The sequence below is a fragment of the Fusarium flagelliforme genome, assembly GCF_020744385.1.
Source record: "Fusarium flagelliforme strain FIESC 12 MPI-CAGE-AA-0113 chromosome Unknown B0J16scaffold_5, whole genome shotgun sequence".
Taxonomy (NCBI): Eukaryota; Fungi; Ascomycota; class Sordariomycetes; order Hypocreales; family Nectriaceae; genus Fusarium; species Fusarium flagelliforme.
The window spans coordinates 78144-97839 of record NW_025763507.1 but is presented as its reverse complement, the minus strand read 5'-3'; the positions used below and the strand labels follow the sequence as shown (position 1 = coordinate 97839).

General features: G+C 48.0%; 5 protein-coding genes across 5 annotated transcripts; 2 read left to right on the top strand and 3 right to left on the bottom strand.

The window, feature by feature from the left end:
- Nucleotides 1-468: 468 nt before the first annotated feature.
- On the bottom strand, nucleotides 469-1884 carry B0J16DRAFT_356314 (pyridoxal phosphate-dependent transferase; the record flags this gene model as incomplete). The annotated part of the gene is made up of 3 exons (XM_046129464.1): nucleotides 469-575; nucleotides 631-736; nucleotides 817-1884. The coding sequence occupies 3 exons, from the start codon at nucleotides 1882-1884 to the stop codon at nucleotides 469-471; spliced, it is 1281 nt and encodes a 426-aa protein (XP_045980712.1).
- Nucleotides 1885-2984: 1100 nt separating this feature from the next.
- B0J16DRAFT_270798 (peptide synthetase) lies at nucleotides 2985-12812 on the top strand (the record flags this gene model as incomplete). The annotated part of the gene is made up of 1 exon (XM_046123554.1): nucleotides 2985-12812. The coding sequence occupies one exon, from the start codon at nucleotides 2985-2987 to the stop codon at nucleotides 12810-12812; it is 9828 nt and encodes a 3275-aa protein (XP_045980711.1).
- Nucleotides 12813-13040: 228 nt separating this feature from the next.
- B0J16DRAFT_400466 (cutinase-domain-containing protein) lies at nucleotides 13041-13852 on the bottom strand (the record flags this gene model as incomplete). Its single annotated transcript, XM_046132515.1, has 3 exons — nucleotides 13041-13341; nucleotides 13403-13611; nucleotides 13670-13852. The coding sequence occupies 3 exons, from the start codon at nucleotides 13850-13852 to the stop codon at nucleotides 13041-13043; spliced, it is 693 nt and encodes a 230-aa protein (XP_045980710.1).
- A 1365-nt stretch (nucleotides 13853-15217) lies between these two features.
- B0J16DRAFT_288345 (major facilitator superfamily domain-containing protein) lies at nucleotides 15218-17172 on the top strand. The gene is made up of 3 exons (XM_046124173.1): nucleotides 15218-15565; nucleotides 15624-15870; nucleotides 15921-17172. Exons 1-3 carry the CDS (start codon nucleotides 15238-15240, stop codon nucleotides 16789-16791), a joined length of 1446 nt encoding a protein of 481 aa, XP_045980709.1. The 5' UTR covers nucleotides 15218-15237; the 3' UTR covers nucleotides 16792-17172.
- B0J16DRAFT_343471 (uncharacterized protein) lies at nucleotides 17169-18025 on the bottom strand. Its single transcript, XM_046128043.1, has one exon. It carries the CDS (start codon nucleotides 17967-17969, stop codon nucleotides 17211-17213), a length of 759 nt encoding a protein of 252 aa, XP_045980708.1. The 5' UTR covers nucleotides 17970-18025; the 3' UTR covers nucleotides 17169-17210.
- Nucleotides 18026-19696: the final 1671 nt, after the last annotated feature.

The following is a 19696-nucleotide window of genomic DNA, read 5'->3' as shown; positions in this document are numbered from 1 at the left end:
GGATGACTTATACAAGATTTATGAGTAATGGTGGCTTACTCTGCAGGTGAACTGTGCCAGTGGATTATAGCCAGTGAGAAATGTGGATCAATCAACATGGTCATTACCAGATCCTGGCAGCGGCAGATGCTGGGGCACAGTATCTGTTACAACTGACAATTCTAATTGTGAGTAATCTGGCTTTTTAGTAACCAAAATGCCCCGAGGCTAGTCCCCTCCGGTAGTGGAGAGGTTCCCCATTACCTAGATACTCGATGGATCAGGCGCACGGTTTGAGAGCCAGAATTGGACTTGGCAGCAACACTCAAGAAACGCCGCAACAGCCGACAGTCAACTTGCTGGGGGCTAGCACCGGACAGATATTGACAAGAAATTGAAATAATCGTAGAAATCATATATTGTAGCCTTGACCGTTGGGTTGTAATATCTCATACGAGCTATCTGAAGTCTATGCACCTAGTGGAAGTTTCAATGCTCTCTGTGCCCATTTGTGCCACCGTTGATGCCACATTCCAATGTCTTCATCCTTACATCGTGAAATGCCTTTGCAACGTAGTTAACGTTCCTGCTATTCACTGTGACCTCCTTGTCAGTTGCAACCAAGAATTTGGAGGACAGATCTAAGCTTACAGCCAGAAATTGAGATGCGACCAGAATCGAGCAAGTAAATATGGAACTCCGTTCGAAGCCTGCGAACCTCTCCGATGGAGAGTCCTGTGTAGGTGAACATGCCGATCTTGGAATATTGTTAGTTCTCAATGTCTGTTTCCCCTCCTTGTTTCGACTGTCACGATCCAGTTCAATAGGATCACTAACCTGCTTGACAATATGCTCCCATGAACCGGGTGTATCCAGCCGGATTAGCTCATCGTACAAAGCCATTCGCATACTTTTCAAACGACCACTCATAACTTGGAGATCAGCTACCCACTCCGCAGTTAGATCCGAACTCGCTAAGACCTTCTTTACTATGGTGGATCCATATTTTGGTGCCATTGAAATCTCGGATCGTAGTAAATGGCACAAATTCGAGAAGACATTGGCTTTGGTAACTGCAGAGGGTTCTGAAAGAACAACATGAATAGCCCCGACCCTATGACCATAAATACCAAAGTTCTTGGAAAAGGATTGTGCTATGAGCATATCAACACGCTGTTGGAAGAAATAGCGAATCACCCATGCATCCTGCTCTGGATCGCCCGAAGCAAAGCCCTGATAGGCAGCATCAAAGAAAGGTATCAACTGCTTCCGTCGACACAGTTCAGCGATAACTTTCCATTGATCTTTCGAGGGGTCGATTCCAGTGGGGTTGTGGGCGCATGCATGTAGAAGAACACAGTCACCTGGTTGAGCCTCTTCTAGGGTCTGGATCATGCCATCGAAATTGAGTAGATGGTCTGACTTCCTGTAGTAGGGATATAGTCGAGGGACAAGCCCGACAGCTTCCCATATGATGTGATGGTTAGCCCAAGTCGGGTCAGAAACCCAGAGATTTTGTGGTCGGAGGTTCTGAGCGACAAAAAGAGCACCAAGATGATTTGCCCCTGTGCCAGAGATGGTTTGAACTGAGGCGATTCTCAACGTCTCGGACTCTGCTAACCGATCTCCAATTGGAGCAAAAAGAAGGTTCTGAGCTAGACCAACAAACTGCATGTCACCCTCAATGGGTAGATAGTCATGTCTAGTTTGACTAGCTTCTTCATAGAGCTGCTTCTCAACCTTGCAGACTATATCCAATGGCCATGACTTGTCCTCATCGGTACGATAAATACCGGCGGCAAGGTTGACACGCTTGGGGTGGCTGTCGTTCTGAAACTCATGGAGAAGACCGAAGATCTCGTCTGATGGGACCTCAGGGAGATAGGCGAAGGATGAAGAGGTCATGAGGACTGATTGAATTGGATGAGTTTTCAGCGTGTGCAGTTCAATGAGATCTCTGAGGGACGAACGAGACGCGCTGCCATAGCCGAGGAGATCTTGACAATTGATGCTATACACGGAGGCCACTCCGCAGTCGACTCAATTATTGCAGCACAGATAGCAGCTTTTCACGTGACAGTCCTCCGATATTAAATCTACCCATGATGTTTCCTGGGCGTTCTCATCCGTATGACTACCCTAAAAATAACACATTCTAAGGCAGCTGAGACTTACAGAGCACGGATCTGACAACTTAGTGGATCGACCGGATGTGGTTTAGTGAATATTACCCAGTGGCTCTAGCGCTGAATAATCCTCTATCGACTAATGACACAGTCTCATCGTACCCACAGGCTCAGTTGAAAGCATGCTTGTGTCTCCTACAGTTCTACCAGCATACTCAAGCAATTCATCATGTACTGTCGACTACAATGTCTGACATATGGTCCTTTATTACTTGTGGAAATAGGTGAAATATCTAGCACTATGAGCGTTTTCTGATGCAGGTATGAAGTTCGGTTTACTATGTTATGTACTTGACAGACTTTTATTGTTATATTTTCAATAAAATGTATATAAAGCGCAAGGTGCCAGTCAAGTCTTATCGCAGACTATAACTATTAAACTCTCGATCGCCAAGACTCAAGACAACCTATAAAAGATTGTCTCATCCTAACTATTTACAACCTTTTATTAAAAGTTATAGCAAGTCTGCATTGCAATGTGTTTATTACCCTAAACATACCCCCACTGTAAATATGCAGCCAAACCTAAAACTGGGCTATAGTTAGAATTATGAATTATGCAGCCTTACTAACCCCATTAGTAATAATGTGCCCCAGTACACCGAGTGTACAAAGTCAGCCCAGTAATTAGGCACTGGAGGAACCCACTGTCGCACAGTCGGAAGCACACGCTTCTTGGCTTTACTGGTTGTGTACTAGATATATTGTATCGAGACAGTACAAGCGCTGCCTTTCTATCCATTCGTCGCATATTTTAATACTATATTTGTTTCAAACAGATTTGAACCTGAATCCTGCGCAAGCAAAAAGTCAGTGACAATGCCGCCAATTATTTTCGATGATGCGGCTACACCCTTAGGCCATACCAACGGTGCGAAAGAAGAAACTATAGACAACGACATTTTACCCTTCTCCACACTTGGTGCCATCAGTAATTTGGAGGATCTCCTATCTGAGATTCGAAAACAGTGCAACTTGTATGCTGAAGAATCCATCCAAGATGCTTACGTCTGCACTGAGGTCCAGAAAAGTATCATTGAGGCGAACCAATCTCCTGTGGTTAGCTACGCCTATCGTCTTGTTGATGACTGCGACGCCGACCGTTTTAAGTCGGCTTGGGAGCAGTGTCTTCAGATTTGTAACAGCCTGCGGGCAAGAATCGTTTCCTTCAACAGGGACATTTTTCAAGCCATCATCAAGGAAGGGCCCGTTTGGGAGGCCCGCGTCCCATCTGAGTTGTCGCTTGCTCTAGACGCCTTAGCAAGCATTGAAATTACGCATGGCTCTCGACTTTGTCACTACGCTCTTCACGAGGACCATGATGGAAAAAAGTACTTCTTGTTCGTCGCCCATCAGGCTATTGTGGACGGTTGGACGATGCGGCTTGTCCTCGAAACACTTCATCGTTTCTACTACGATGATGATCCATTGGATCTGCTACAACAAGTCACTCTTACTGCACATATGTCAAACTCACCGAACATGGAAAGCACTCGTCAATATTGGGAAGAGAAGCTGCATGATGCAAAGCCTTCTGCTGTGCTGCGCCTCCGCCCACCTGAGACCTGTACACCAAGAACTTTGCGGCATATCGTCACTAAAATGCCGCTATCAGACTCCGAGGAGATTATTACGAACAGAGAGATCATTCTCCGGGCCGCTTGGGCTCTTCTCCTCAGCCACTTGAGCGACAGTGAAAATGTGACCTTTGGACAGCTCGTGTCGGGTCGCCAGGCGCCAGTGGCTGGAATTGAAAAAGTCCTGGGTTCGGTAGCACCTGTTGTGCCGATTGTCCTCAAAGTAGACCAGACTGCGGATGTCAAAAGCTTTCTGCTCAAAGTCCAGGCGCAGGCAGCAGAGATGGCGCCTCATGAGCATTTTGGCCTTCAGAACATATCAAAGATCAACTCTGATTCTGGTGACCTCTGCGATTTCTCCAGTGTTCTGGTAATCCATGAAGATGAACTCAATTGGAGGAAGGCTGCAACACGTCTCTTGGAGCGACTAGATGATGAGGAGCCACCTCCAAAGAACTCCACAGGCGTCCTATCTGGCTACCCGCTGGCCATAGACTGCTCTCTGCTTCCGGAGCATGTTAAACTGCGGGTCTGCTACAATCCAAACAGGATTGATCGAGTCCAAGCAGAAGCGCTATTGCATCAGTTTGACCGCATCGTTCAACAGCTCCTGCCTCAAGATGAGTCACCTTTGGCGAGTATCTCCCCACAAGGCATATGGGATATCGAACAAGCGACAACCTGGAATAATGAAGATATCCCCGAGGTGGTCGAAAATTGTGTTCACTATGCCATTTCAAGACAAGCCCAGAAACGACCACACGATATCGCGATTGATGCTTGGGATGGGAAGCTTACCTACCATGAGCTAGATTGTGCGGCGAATAGACTGGCTCACTACCTTATCGACTTTGGCGTCAAGACTGAGGATTTGGTGATCGTCTGTTTCGAAAAGTCAATGTGGTTTTGTGTCGCCATCCTGGCTATCAACAAGGCAGGAGCCGCTTGGGTTCCTTTGGATCCCCAGCATCCGAAAGAGCGTCACCAGCAGGTCATTCAGCAGACTAAGGCCTCGTTAGCTTTGACGTCTTCGGGTGTCTCTGACCTCTGCGAAGGATTAGGTTTGCGAGTCATCACTATAGGCGACACCTTTGACAAAGCTCTACAGGAGGGGCGTCCAAGAGAAGTGTCATTACCCGAGGTTTCTCCCAGAAATGCTGCCTATGTTCTTTTCACATCTGGAAGTACTGGAACTCCGAAAGGCTTTTTGACAGAGCATGGTGCTATCTGCAGCAGTCAAAAAGCGGTATGCAAAAGACTTGGATTGACCTCCGAAGCACGGATGCTTCAGTTTGCCTCACATGTGTTCGACGCCTGTGTATACGAGTCACTGTTTACCCTGATGGTAGGCGGCTGCTTGTGTGTGCCTTCCGATCATATCCGACTTAACAAGCTACCAGAATTCATGAGTGAGAGGAGCGTCACTTGGGCAGCTTTCATACCCTCGTTTCTTCGAACGTTATCACCGTATCAAGTGCCAAGTTTACAAGCACTTATCTCTGGTGGAGAGGCGTTTGGTAGGGATTTACTCGAGGTTTGGTCCGGAAAATGCCGACTCATCAACGTATGGGGCCCTGCTGAGTGTTGTCCCATCACAGCAATTCATGAATGGCTATCACCTACTGAGTCACCTCTCACAATAGGAAGACCGGTTGGGAGTTTTTGCTGGATCGTTGACCCCCAGAATCCTCGCAAACCTGCACCTATTGGATGTATTGGTGAGATTATGATTCAAGGTCCAACCCTTCTTCGCGAGTACCTTTCAGACATACAGAAAACAAACGATACGGTCATGACAAACCTGCCAGAATGGATGCCAAGAAGACACGAGCCTGGCTGGAGTAAATGCTACAAGAGTGGTGATCTTGCATACTACAACCCTGACGGAACAATGGAGTTTGCTGGTCGGAAGGACACACAGGTCAAGATTCGTGGTCTTCGCGTTGAACTGGGTGAGATCGAGTACACCATTAAGCGAGCAACAGAAGTGTCACAAGTCGCTGTCGAAACTCTCTCGAATGAAGCTACTACTATTCTTGTCGCGTACCTTTGTTTCAATCAGGAGTCAAGAGTCGCTTTACGAGGACAGGGGAATGATAAGGACGAGGCCGACATCTTTCTCCCATTGACCGATACGCTTAGACGCCAAATCCAGGATCTGAAGGAGTATCTCCAACGAAAGCTTCCGCATTACATGGTGCCTACAATGTTCATTCCATGCGCTTACATGCCATTCATCACATCAACAAAATTGGACAGGAAGAGACTACGACAACTACCGGAGTTGCTAACCCAGGAGCAAAGGGCAGAGTACTCGCTAGTGAGCTTCGAGAAGATCAAGCCGGAAACTACTCTCGAGATATCACTGCAGGAGGTGTGGGCTTCTATCCTCAATATTGACCAAGACTCCATTGGCCGACATGATAGCTTCTTACAGCTGGGTGGAGACTCCATCAATGTTATCCAGCTGGTTTCCTTGGCACGTCAGCAGAATATTGGCCTCACAGTCGCTTCGATCCTTAAAGACCCCCGTCTTTCCTCCGTCGCTGCCAGCGCGACGATAGTTGATGGAGGAGATGCCGTCGAAGTACCGTCCTTCAGTCTCTTACCTCACGATCAGAAGCACTATTTTATAGAGCAGGCTCGCGAGCAGTGTGGGCTCACCACCGCCCAAGTCATCAAGGATATCCTTCCTTGTACTCCACTCCAAGAAGGTTTGATGGCACTTAGCATCACCCAGCCTGGCTCTTATATGGCTCGATTTGCTGTCTATCCCCCAGGCGGATCGGATATGTCTGACCTTCTGTCGGCACTAAACACTACTGTCAAACACGTTGCCATTCTAAGGACACGTATTATTCTTGTTCCTGAAGGATGTTATCAGGTCATACTATCTGAGGACATGAATTGGCAGTCAGCTCATAAACAACCACTCAGCGAGCTTACAAGCTCTACCCCGCCGTCTGTTGGCTACGGTAAATCTCTATCTTTATTCACCATGACCGAAGACAATGGCGGCCCGTGCGTCCTATGGGACCTACACCACTCTCTGTACGATGGTTTTTCGTTCCTGCGGATCGTAAAAATCCTCCAGAATGCGTTAGGTCTCTCAACTGAAACAGTGCATCCTGTACCTCTCAGCAACTACGTCAAGTTCGTTCAGTCCATAGACCCCTTGGAGTCCAAAACGTACTGGACTCAGCAACTTGAAGGTGCCAACACCATGCAGTTCCCCCCCAAAACAACAGCTCAGCTTGGTCCAAGTTGTGAAGGAAGCTTTAGCCACGCTTTCCGCATTCCTCATCGCCAGGCAAGCGATGTGACACTGTCGAATCTGCTGCGTGGAGCTTGGGCATTGCTTCTCTCGAGATATCTTGATACCAATGACGTGGAATTCGGATGTACAGTTTCTGGACGAAGTGGCGCTATTTCACAGATTGAGAATGTCCTGGGTCCTACGCTCGCCACAGTCCCAGTACGCGTACAGATGAACCGAAATAGCTCCATCGCGGCATTCCTCAAACAGGTCCAGCAGCAGTCAAACGACATGATACCGTATGAGCATACCGGTCTTCAGACTATTGCTCGATACGGAGAAGAATTCCGACAAGCTTGCGACATTCGCAATCAACTCATCGTCCAACCTGCCGAGATCTTTGGTGCTGCGCAAACTCCCGAGTTGAGCCACGGCTTGATCAAGAGTCTGCCCAACTCGGGCCGACAGTTCGACGCGTTTCCTTTGGTGATGGAGTGTGTTTTGGACAGCGAGGGAAGTATTGAACTTCATGCCCACTTCGACACAGGAGTAATTGCGCCCCAGCAGATACAGGCTATATGTGGCCAATTTGGACATGTTGTCACGCAGCTGGTCACCAAACCCAGGAACCTACTCTCTGACATCAGCTTTTGCGGACCAGAAGATGTCAAGCGGGTCATGGAATGGAATGCTCAGAATCCCCCCAAGCTTGTTTATACTCGTGTTCAGGACCTTATCAGCGACCAAACCAAGCGCCAGCCTCATAAGGTGGCCATTCATTCTTGGGACGGCAGGTTTACTTACTCTGAACTGGACAAGCTATCTGACTCTTTCGCATGGCATTTGAGTTTTCTTGGAGTTGCTCCTGAGAAGCCTGTTGCTGTTTGCGTCGATAAGTCCAAGTGGGCTGTTGTCACTATGCTAGCCGTTATGAAGTCTGGTGGTGTTTATGTGCCGCTAGACCCAGCATATCCCAGGAGTCGACTACAAGCTTTACTCGAAAGAACGCAGGCGGATTTGGTTCTTGTATCACCCACAACAGCTTCGTTGTTCTCTGACATGGCATTGCGCTCTGTGGTAGTTTCTAGTCAACTCATACTCGAGCTTCCAGATTTGGACACTAGTGCCTCTTCCAACCTTGATGTGCGTCCCGAACATGCCGCCTATATCGCATTCACCTCAGGATCGACAGGACAACCAAAGGGTATCGTGGTAGAGCATGCATCCCTCTGTTCAAGTATCATGGGTCATGGCGGCGCGTACGGATTGGGCCCAGAGTCCAGAATGCTACAGTTCTCCAACTTTACGTTCGACGGAAGTTTAAGCGAGATACTGACGCCACTTGTCTTCGGAGGAACAGTATGCATGCCCTCAGATACTCAGAGGTTGCAACATGTCACCAAGTTCATCCAGGATGCGCAAGTCAATGTCGCAATTCTTACACCATCATTCGCGGATACGATACGACCAGACGACGTCCGAACACTTGATACACTGGTCCTTAGCGGCGAAGTAATCACTAAGGATCAACTGGAGTTGTGGTGTGGCCGAGTGAAGCTCATCAACGCTTATGGCCCGTCCGAAGTCTGCGTGGACTGTGCAACGCATATTTTCAAGTCACCAGAGGATTCCCCAACCAAGATCGGTGTCGCTCACAATGCCACTCTTTGGATAGTCGAGCCTGATGACCATGATCAACTTGCTCCCGTCGGCTGTATTGGGGAGGTCCTAGTACAAGGGCCCTCGCTGGCTCGAGGGTACTACGGCGATGAGATCAAGACCAAGGAGGTATTCCTGGACAATCTCAAGTGGCTACCACAGTCTCGAGGGGATAAGTACACAAGACTTTACAAGACGGGAGATTTGGCGAGATATAACCACGACGGGACTATTGAGTACCTCGGTCGCAAGGATACCCAAGTCAAGCTTCGAGGTCAGAGGGTAGAGCTGGGCGAGATTGAGTACAACATAAAGAAGGACGTGACTGGTCTTGAGCATGTTGCAGTTGAGGTGGTTCACAGGGGACGAACCGATATCCTGGTTGCATTCCTGGCATTTGACCGAGCGCAGCAAGACGACGCTGACAACCTAGAATGTATCCTGGTTCCAAACGATGACACCATGAGGACCACCCTGGCTAGGCTTTTGAGTGACCTCCAGGCTTCACTACCAGCATACATGGTGCCGTCGATCTTTCTTCCCCTCAAGAAGATGCCGTTTGTGTCTTCAATGAAAATCGATAGGAAGAGGCTTCGTGATCTCGTGAAAAACCTGTCTCCGTTCGAGTTCGCGGGCTATTCCAATTCCAGCAAGGACACAACTCCACCAACTACAGACATGGAAATCAGACTGCGCGACCTTTGGGCACAAGTGCTTCACATCAAGGCCGAAAAGATCGGCAAAAACGACAACTTCCTGCGTATTGGCGGGGATTCTATCGGTGCCATACAACTCGCCTCGCTGGCTCGCAAGCACGGCATTGAAGTTGCCGTCACAAGCATCTTCAAGGATGCTCGTCTATGTCGTGTTGCAGAAAGCGCTACCTTGATCGATGGGAACTTCGTTGAATCAGATATCGCTCCCTTTAGTCTGCTTCCTGTCAGTCTAGCAGCAGAAGCCAAAGAGCAATGCAAGCTTGGAAGTGATGAGCGTATCGAGGATATCTATCCCTGTACGCCGCTGCAGGAAGGTATCATGGCACTCACTGCTACCAACCAGGGGAGTTACACAGCTAGAAACGTTTTCAAGGTTCCGGAGAATGTTGACGTGGACCGCTTCAAGCATGCTTGGTGTCAGACCGTTAGGAGCTGTGCCAACCTGCGGACTAGAATTATTGTCTCCGCTGGGATAACGGCTCAGGTGGTGGTTAAAGACGACATCTACTGGTATGACGAGGATTCCATTAATGTTGAAGACGGGATGACATATGGCTCAAGACTTTGTCGCTACAGTCTGACGAAGAGAAGTGACAGTGACACATACTTCACATGGATCATGCACCATACTATCTTTGATGGTTGGTCCGGGAACCTCATGCGTGAACAGCTGCAAAGCTTTTACCACCAGGGAGCAGCCCCTCAACTCAACCCATACAATCGGTTCATCAAGTATGTCGTATCGCTGGACCGGAAGGGCTGTGAGGAGTATTGGAGGAAGCAGCTACTGGACGTCAAGCAAACATCCTTTCCACTTCCCCGGCTACAGAAGGAGTCGGAGCGAGTGAGGACTGGTTCTTGCAGTAAATCAGCTTCTCATAATATCCCATTCACCCAAAGCTCAGGGTCCTCAATCACCGTGGCCACCATCATCCGAGCTGCCTGGACAATTGTCATAGCTCGATACTGCGATACAGACGACGTGTGCTTCGGAACTTCAGTTTCTGGTCGCAACGCACCTGTCCCAGGTTTAGACTCCATGACAGGACCCACCATAGCTACTGTCCCTGTGCGGGTGCATCTTGACAAAGAAAAGTCTGTTGAAGACTTCTTACAAGACATTCAAACTCAGGCATCAGAAATGGTCGCCTTCGAACAATTTGGTCTTCAGAACATTGCCAATCTCAGCGAGTCGGCGCGTCAGGCTTGTGACTTTCAAAGCTTGCTAGCCATCCAGCCCGCAAAACTCCTGATAACAGTTAACAACTCAGACTCTGTCATTTCGTTGACGGATGAAGCGTCGGAAGGGTCCTTCAACTACCCGCTCGTGGTTCAAGTTTGGCTCCATGATGATCATATCCAGCTCGACATCACATACGATCCGCTGGTTCTTGATGATAGTCAGATCACGACCTTATCAAACCGGTTTGATGTAGTAGTTCAACAGCTTTCACGTCACAGGAACGAAGGACTCTTGAGTCAGGTTTCTATCCGCACTCCCCGGGATATCCAACAAGCCGTATCTTGGAACTCGGAGACGCCAGAAGTTACCGATTCTTGTATCCATGACTTAATTGCGGAACAGGCAGACCTACGACCAGACGTCATTGCCGTCGACGCATGGGACAAAATCTTTACTTACGCTGGACTCAACGAAGCCGTAAACAAGTTAGCCTATCACCTGAGATTCCATGCCTGTATCTCTAAAGAAGAGCTAGTTCCCGTATGCTTTGAGAAGTCAGCATGGTTCTTTGTTGCTATCTTGGCTATTAACAAAGCTGGCGCGGCGTGGGTACCTCTCGATCCAAGTCAACCCAATGGTCGTCACCAACAGGTCGTCAAGCAAACTCACTCGAAGTCGGCTGTGACTTCTCCGACTAACGCTAAACTCTGCTCCGCGTTAGGACTCAATGTGGTCATTGTTGACGCAGCATCCATGAGAACCTTGGGGGAAGGCGAGGGCTCTCCTTTCAGCGAAACATCATCTCAAGATGTCGCCTATGTCATGTTCACTTCTGGGAGTACTGGTACGCCTAAAGGTGTTGTGCTCGAGCACGGTTCTGTGTGTGCCAGTCAGCTAGCCGCTGCGAAGAAACTCGGAATGACTTCAGACACGACAATGTTGCAGTTCTCGTCATACGCCTTCGACGCCTTCGTGACTGAAGCATTCGCTACTCTCTTCTCAGGTGGTCGTGTCTGTGTCCCATCTGACCAAGACCGCATGGATTCACTAGCCGAGTTTATGCGAGACAAAAACGTTAACTGGGCTTTACTTACCCCTTCCTTGGCTCGCACACTGAGACCAGAAGACGTTCCTGGCTTGCAGGTTCTCTTGCTTGGAGGAGAGGCGTGCGGAACGGATATTTTGTCAGAATGGCATGGCAAAGCTCGCATCATCAATTGTTGGGGCCCTGTCGAAGCTTGTGTCATGAGCGCATTCCATGTGTGGGAGTCGCCGACTGAGTCACCACTTACAATCGGTAGACCAGTCGGCTGCAATGTTTGGATTCTCGAATCAAACGACAACCTGCTCAAACCTGCACCTGTGGGCTGTGTAGGAGATTTGTTCATTCAAGGCCCGAATGTACTCCGCGAATACCTCTCAGACCCCATTCGCACAAAAGAGGTTGTGCTTCCACCTCCGAAGTGGATGCCCAAAGACAAGGGTGAGCAGATTTATAAGACTGGTGATTTGGGTTATTATAACCCAGACGGTACGATACAATTCGTCGGTCGAGCAGATTCACAAGTCAAGATTCGTGGACTTCGAGTCGAGTTGGGAGAAGTTGAGTCCAGCATACAGACGGTCTCTGCTATTCGCCAAGTAGCTGTTGACGTTTTTGAGATGGAAGCTGGGAAGAGTCTAGTGGCGTATCTCTGCTTCCATCAGGATGCCAATATCGAGTCGCCTATTTCCGTTCAGTCATCCGATGACAATCTGGGAGACATCTTTCTGCCCCTCACAGATGATCGCAAAACTCAGGTCGACACCGTAGTCAGATATCTGGCTGAGAAATTACCTAGGTACATGATTCCAACAATCTTCATCCCTTGTTCATACATGCCTGTCATCACATCAACCAAGCTCGACCGAGGCAGACTGCGAAACTTGACCATCAAACTTGGCCCATCAAGAATCACCGAGTATTCGCTCGTTGACTCATTGAAACGTCCTCCTCAAACAGAAATGGAACGTCAAGTTCAGGCACTGTTTGCGTCGGTGCTTAAAGTTGAACCCGATAGCATAGGTCGAGACGATAGTTATCTGAAGATTGGCGGAGATTCGATTAATGCCATTCAGTTAGTTACGTTGGCACGGCAGAAGGGATTTGTTGGTTTGACGGTTGCTGCTATCTTTCGGGACTCAAGGTTATCGCATTTGGCACATGCCATAGTGAAGAACAGCGCGAGCAGGTTCAGCGGCAATACAGTTGAATGATATATTCTATGGTAGGCTAGAGAAACAATGAGAGCAGCTGTAGATAAAATAGCGATGTTATCTCTCACAACGCTTTCGTGAAACCTCGCTTGCGCAAGTTGCACCTGGTGTACGTTGACATTCCGACTTCATTTCCACAATATCCATCCAAGTGGCATAGCTAACGATCTGGCTTAAATAGCTCATATTCCAGCGTTTATAGAAGGTTGCATTTACTTGCGACTCTCCTTACTTTGTCCCAGTACCCAAAACGCCCCTAACCTGACCAATAAGGAAATCAGCACCCTCTCCAGCATTTCGGCCGTAGGAAAGATGAGGCGGTAGGACAGCGGCAGTGAGAATACCGTCGCATACAGTGTCCCGGGGTGCTCTGGCACAGATAATCTCTGTTTTGGCTGGGTCGAAGTTGGGGATCTGGCCCCCATCGGCGCGATCTTGGGTGTCGCCGAACATGATAACGCCAGCGATGCGATCTTGTTGATCTTGTGGGAGGTCCTCAATGACACGGTGATTAACGGCAGCGCCCTGGCTATTTGGGTGAACAGAAGGTTAGTAAAAGCTGTGAGAGCGATCAAAGGAGAGTAACTTACGAATAACCACCAGTGACAATCACGGAGTCAGGACATTGGCTCATAGCATCCTCGAGAATCGATTTCATCTCGCGGATACCAATAGGATCAGCACCTCCGGGGACGAAGTTGGTTGAGAGTAGAGCAGCATAGTCAACACCCTGCACGGCGACCTGGCCCGGGAAGGCTGCCTTTAGATTGTTGGCGACATCAGGACCAACGATAGTTCCCTATTGCATTGTAAGAGAGGAACACATTCCGTATCAGTGGCTCCAGTATCAAACATACCATGTTGCCAATCTCGGTAGAGCCACGAGCCCAGACGAAAATGATGTCGTTGCAGCCGTCATCCTTAAACTCGTTGGCCGTGCTGCGGACTCTACTACCAAGTTGGCGCTTACTCTCCCTCGCAGAGTGGTCAAAGGCCAGGGCCAAAGAGGCGAGAGTGAGGACTTGTAGGAAATGCTTCATAGTGGCAATAGAGATCGAGTGGTGGTTGGTTGGTGTAAAGAGTGTAAAAATAAGCTCTTCTGATAGTTAGTGTTCTTTTTTCGTATAAGGAGACCTGCTCCAAAGGACAAATAATAAAGTAAAGAGTGAAGAAAAAGTATCGCGCCAGGCGATATGGATAGAAGTGAAAATGTAAAGAGTGAATGAAAGGTATCGTACCAGACGAAATAAATAGAACTGAAGATGTAAACTGATAATGATGTCTGTATATCGAGACTTGTCACCATATAGAGGCAAGCTTATATAGATATCAGTAAATGCTGGCAGTGTTCACGACGTCTGACGCTTGGGCGTTTAGTCCTAATGTGGGAAGGTTTACGAACATGCAAAATAAGCTTATTGATCATAAATGACAACAAAGATAACATGGCGGTTACCTCGGCAGTTTCATCATCTCCGTAAACCGAAAGATGGGGAATCCTAAACGTTATTTCTCTGAAACGGGCCTCGGCTTGTTATCCATAACCGTCTTCCCATCCTTTCTTTTCTTCTTGAACATCTGTCGCGTTTGTGTGATCGAGAGTGTTGTTTTATTGAGTACGCATTGCCGGGCATCTCATCAGTAGATGTGTCACTAGCAGACCCCGAGTAGCTGAAACATCTCCCGTTATTTCCCTGCCAAGTGAAACTAAGCGCTCAGGTGTATCAAGACGATTGATATATGACGGATTGGAACGATTAGGGAAATGGTAGCGAATAGCGCGATTGTGAATCATGCGTTTCAGGTTGAAAAATGTAGCTTAGAGAAAGGCAAGACATTGCAAAACGCAGCTCAGTTTGAACAAAAGTATTATAACACTTGGCATATGGACTTTAAAACGTTCATAGTGTAAGATCTCGTTTGGATATGTATTTCGCAAAATACGTAGAATATGGCTAGATTCAACGAGATGATGTACTGGGGTGCTTACTGAGCACGGATCAACTCCATATTGATAAAACGCGGAATGAAAGTCTAAAACACGGACCCTTATTCGGACGCTGCCGTGCCGAAACCGAGACTAGCGTTGCCAACCAGTCAGCCCAATGCTTCCAGCTGCTCGGATTGGAAGCATGATTGCTTCTTGCCTTTTTTATCTCTTGTACTTGTGAGATTTTTGGAGCTGGGACTGATAATGCATCTGGAGCAAGTGATAATTTCAACTTCTCATGTAATACATGTAGTCGCACTCCATAGTGGCGTAACCTACCCTGTGTAGTGCATTCGCAATTCTTGTGGGAAATTGTGTTCTAAGCTTTCACATGATCACGTGAGTGTCAGCTTGTCCTAACATATTCAGGCCACCACGTTTTCAATCCCTGCAAGTCCTACACCACGGGTAACCATAATCCTTCAGTAACACACAATGCCGCAATCGGAGCAGACTGCATTACTTCCACCCGCCTCCGACGCTGCCTTAAGTCACTCGCAAGGCACATCCCGTCAAAGACGCGTAATCATTTTGTTATTGTTCTACGTGGTCTTTTTAGATATTGGATATGAGTTGATAGTTCCGGCCCAGACCCGCGTCTTTGAACAGATCTACTGTCGCTTGTACTATGAAAAACATAATCCTAGCTTGATTGGCGACCATCGGAACGGTCAGATAGATGAGAAGCTATGCAAAAATGATGTGATACAAGGCGAAGTAGCTATGCTCAAAGGCTGGCAGCTTGCTTTGGACGGCATAGGCAGTGAGCTCCTCTACCGGCCCCATGACGTCCCACTGCACCTTGCTAACAACCATGATAGTGCTTGCGTTTTCAGTGCCTTGGGCGTATGTGGCAGATTTCCGTGGTCGAAAGCCAGTTTTATTGCTCCTCACTTGTGCTTTGCTTGTCAAGTACGCGTTTGTCCAACTCATCTGCCTTTTTGATGGAGCTGTAGCTCTAGAGTGGTCATGGCTATCAGCATTTCACACTGTCCTTGGTGGCAGTGTCACTGTCGCAACAGCGCTTATCTACACAGTAGTTTCTGACGTAGTTCCAGAGGACAAAAGGCATGTTGCCTTTATTATCGTAATGTCACGGCACTGACATTTTGTACCAGGATTTCCGTCTTCTTCCGAGTTCAAGCAGCTGCCATTATTACTCAATTTCTTGGTCCCCTTTTGAGCGCCGGATTGATGATCCGGAGTCCTTGGTACCCGATGGTCCTCGGCTTGGTAGTCGAGCTCATCAGTATTCTGATACTCTACTTTCTGCCCGAGACTCTCGAGCTTCGTGGCCCAGTTTCCACAGCTCCACCCTCCCCATCAAGTGCCGATACGATCCTTGAACAAAGTCCTCCCCGACATGTCAAGTTGCTTAGAGCTATTTCAAGCTCAATTGCCATCCTGACATCCGATAAGCGTGTCTTAGTAGCTGCCTCGTCCTTCGTCGTCCATATGCTGTTCCTCCACCGAGATATTCTGCTGCAGTACATCTCGACTCGTTACAACACATCACTTTCGAGAGCGACTGTAATCATTTCGGTTCGCTCTGGTCTCATTGTCCTCTTCGCCCTTTTCATACTGCCTCGATTCAATACCTTCTACCGAAAACGATTAGGATCTTCCCGAGCAGACCTCATATTATGCCGTATCAGTGCAGTCTTCCTCGCTGGCAGCTTTCTAGGAATAGCTTTGTCTCCTACGTTAGGGGCATTAGTTCTTTTCCTCACACTGAACTCTTTGGGGTGGGGATTATTCTCATTCTTGCGAAGTTTAATGACAAGTCTCGTGCATCAAGACGAAGTTGCACGACTAAACAGCATTATTGGTGTCTTTGATACAGCAGGGCAAATGCTTGGAAGTCCCATCTTGGCAAGTCTATTTTGGAAAGGTGTAAAATTACAAGGCTTTTGGTTCGGCTTGCCCTTTTTCTTCTATACACTGGTCCTTAGTATCATCATCTTATCACTTCTACAAGCTCATGTTTAAGACCCGTCATTCAATGGTCAGGTTTAGAGGTTATATCAGGGTTTTCGGGATCATGGGTTCCCCGGACAAGTCCGTGCCTCGCCAATTATTGTCTAGTATCAGTGGGGAAGCTCAGAAACGCCTGTCGTTGGTTGTGAACTGCAGGGTTGTATTTGTGTTGGTTCAATATCCTTTAGCCTTGTTGAGAAGGTGTGAATTCTAGGTGGATCCAGTTTTGACAAATAATTACGGATGATCGGGCTTGGTATTAGTCTCTCACTTAGGCAGCATCTTGTACACGTCGAAGTCTTGTCAGGATTCAATAGTCGTCCCGAAAGCCCACTCGGTTGACCGCCGTGGACACACAGATGATATTTTAGAGAAACACAGACATGTACCGAGTTATTATAAATTCACCAATTGGTCTTTCAGGTTTAAGTTTACAGAGCAGCGCTTACGATAGCAGCGACAAGTCCCCCTCCAACCATGAGCCAAACATCGGCTCCTCGGGCTAGAATCTGAAATCCTTTTGATTCCTCGCTGTGGTCCTCAGTTGTACTTTCTCGAGCCTTTTCGGTATTTCCTTCCGTGATACCCGACGGTTGTTGGGTCTCCTTCGGCGCTGTTGATGTAGCCCTCATTCCAGTTGTTGCTTCTGTAGTGAGTGTCGATGTTGCTTCGATCTTGTCGCCCATAGTGGCCTGAGCCTGGCCTTGGGCATAGCATTCACCCCAATGGATCGTATTGTTCAGTCGAACAGAACCATACACCACCCCGATCATAGCGTTGAACCACTTCTTCTTACAAACATGGGCATATTTCACAGCGTATGAACTGTTTTCTGACCACCACGACGAAGCTGAGCTTCCATAAGATGACCAAGCAGGTAGTAGAGTAGTGGGTACGTGATCACTAAAGGCGCACCAGTCTGGCAGCGCTGGATATGGACATGTTGGCAAGCCCATGACGTCCACGTCGGTCAAGGGACAGTCTTTGATTAGCTCATCGCCATAGGACAAAAGAGCCGTTGACAGACTGCCATTTGGGGTTAGGGCTGAGAAGATGGGGTAGAAGTCTTCGAACATGCAATCGACGTCGTTGTCTGAGGTAGTTGGCTTTGCTGTTGGGAAAAGGGTGTCGTAGATGGCACCATTGACAATTGAGGATTGCAGGAGAACGATAGCAACAGCAGGCTTCATTTTTGTGATAGTTGCTGGACTGGCTTCTGGCGCAGATCTTGAGAAGAAGTCGGGAGGTCAATCTCTGGTAATCATCCGACAGTTATTTGCGTGGTATGACTCGCTTTTATTCGTGACTCCGACACCTGGTCTGATCCACACTGCCAACAAGAGAAATGTATCTCCACCCGGGTATGTAGTAACCCCTGCAAAGCGTAATTTACAAAAGAACCAGACGAAACGGGGTTTCCGCATCTTTCTAAGTGCTCTTGGCGCGTGTTGGTTACAAATATGTTGGTCCATCGGCTTGACCCTTACGCATAACAATTATTCCTTTTAGGCAGCAAATCTGTTCAGAAACATTTAGCCACAAGGCTCTTGAGACCCCATTCATTATCGTCAGCACGACAACTCGTTTCTTAGATATAGCCCTATAGGCCCCTCAACTTGCCCGTTCTTGTTGCTACCGCCTTAACTGATTCGAACAAAATGTAAACCATCCTCATACCTCACACATGGCAAATTCTCTTTCCTTGTATCTCCCTCAAGAACCTCTTCCACTGGTAGTCTGTCCCAAACATGAACAATCCCAATCCGCTGGAAAGTCCCCAATTCTGCGTCAAAATATTTTAACAGCAGCAAATAGATGTCGGGCGATCTAGCGCACACGAAGAAGAGCAAGTGGGTGGTATAGGTCCAATCGGCTTCAAGATTTATGTAGGCAAGCACACGATCAATGTACGAAGAAGAATATAAATGCTTGAATCTAGTCTGTGGGGATGTCGAAAGGTTATCCGGCAGTCCATTGGGGTAGATCTAGGCTGCATCCTTTTCGCAACACTCCCAGATAAGTTGTTGACGACCGAAATGGAGTATTCGAGGAGATCAGTCTTATGAGACGCGAAATCCGCCGTCTTCACGACCAACAGAATCGTTAGGAATCGAGGACGATCGTACTGACAGTCATGGGGTTGATCTTTTTTGTCGATCTTCTCATCCATCTGCTGTATGATGTTTCTGTTGATGGTACCATTGCCTATCTTGTCAGACGCGAGTAGGACTGGGGTTCTTACATTGTTCTTTCGGAGGAGACCGGAGTGAACGAGATTGTGCTCATGTGTGTTAACGATCGACCTCGGGACATGATCAATCGTATTTGGGTTGGATGAAACTGAGAGTAGTCGCCTTCACATCCGGGCATGGCACCTCACGACTCACGTCGTCTCCGGACCAGCTCTGACATATCGAGGCAGATCTAATACAGCAGTAGATAAGAAGCGTACTTCATGGACCTCGTTCACTGATCATCGACTTACGTTGTGATTCGAGACAACTAAATGTGACTAATGTCAGATATGACTCGAGGATGTAAGCCGGAATAATGGACGGAAGTGCAAAAGGTGACCAAGATGAGCTAAGACTTTGTGAATGTCGTAGGCAGTAGGCAGTTGGCAAGGGAAATGATGCTGTTGTTTGATGTCTGTCATCGCACACCTCACGCGGCAGCGGACGAGCATTCATATCCCATCAACACCACTGCAAAGAATAATAGCCAAGGAAGAGAGAAGGTTCGGACGCTAATGGTGTCCGTGGGTACTAGTGGTGACCCTGCACCAGTTCGTGCATATTAATCAACATCGGTTCGGTTTTGTCGCTCTTGGCGATAGAGGACATAAGTACGTTCCTCTTGTGGCTTACCGAGGGTTGCCTTGTTCTCCTTAAGCCAGATTCCAGTGTTTACCTTTTGC

Excerpts from the sequence above, each read along its gene's own strand:
- B0J16DRAFT_288345 (XM_046124173.1), top strand. The coding sequence starts at position 15,238 with ATGCCGCAATCGGAGCAGACTGCATTACTTCCACCCGCCTCCGACGCT. Across the intron at positions 15,566-15,623 it reads TGCTTTGGACGGCATAGGCA|TGCTTGCGTTTTCAGTGCCT; the intron begins GTGAGCTCCTCT and ends CAACCATGATAG. Across the intron at positions 15,871-15,920 it reads GTAGTTCCAGAGGACAAAAG|GATTTCCGTCTTCTTCCGAG; the intron begins GCATGTTGCCTT and ends ATTTTGTACCAG.
- B0J16DRAFT_343471 (XM_046128043.1), bottom strand. The coding sequence starts at position 17,969 with ATGAAGCCTGCTGTTGCTATCGTTCTCCTGCAATCCTCAATTGTCAAT.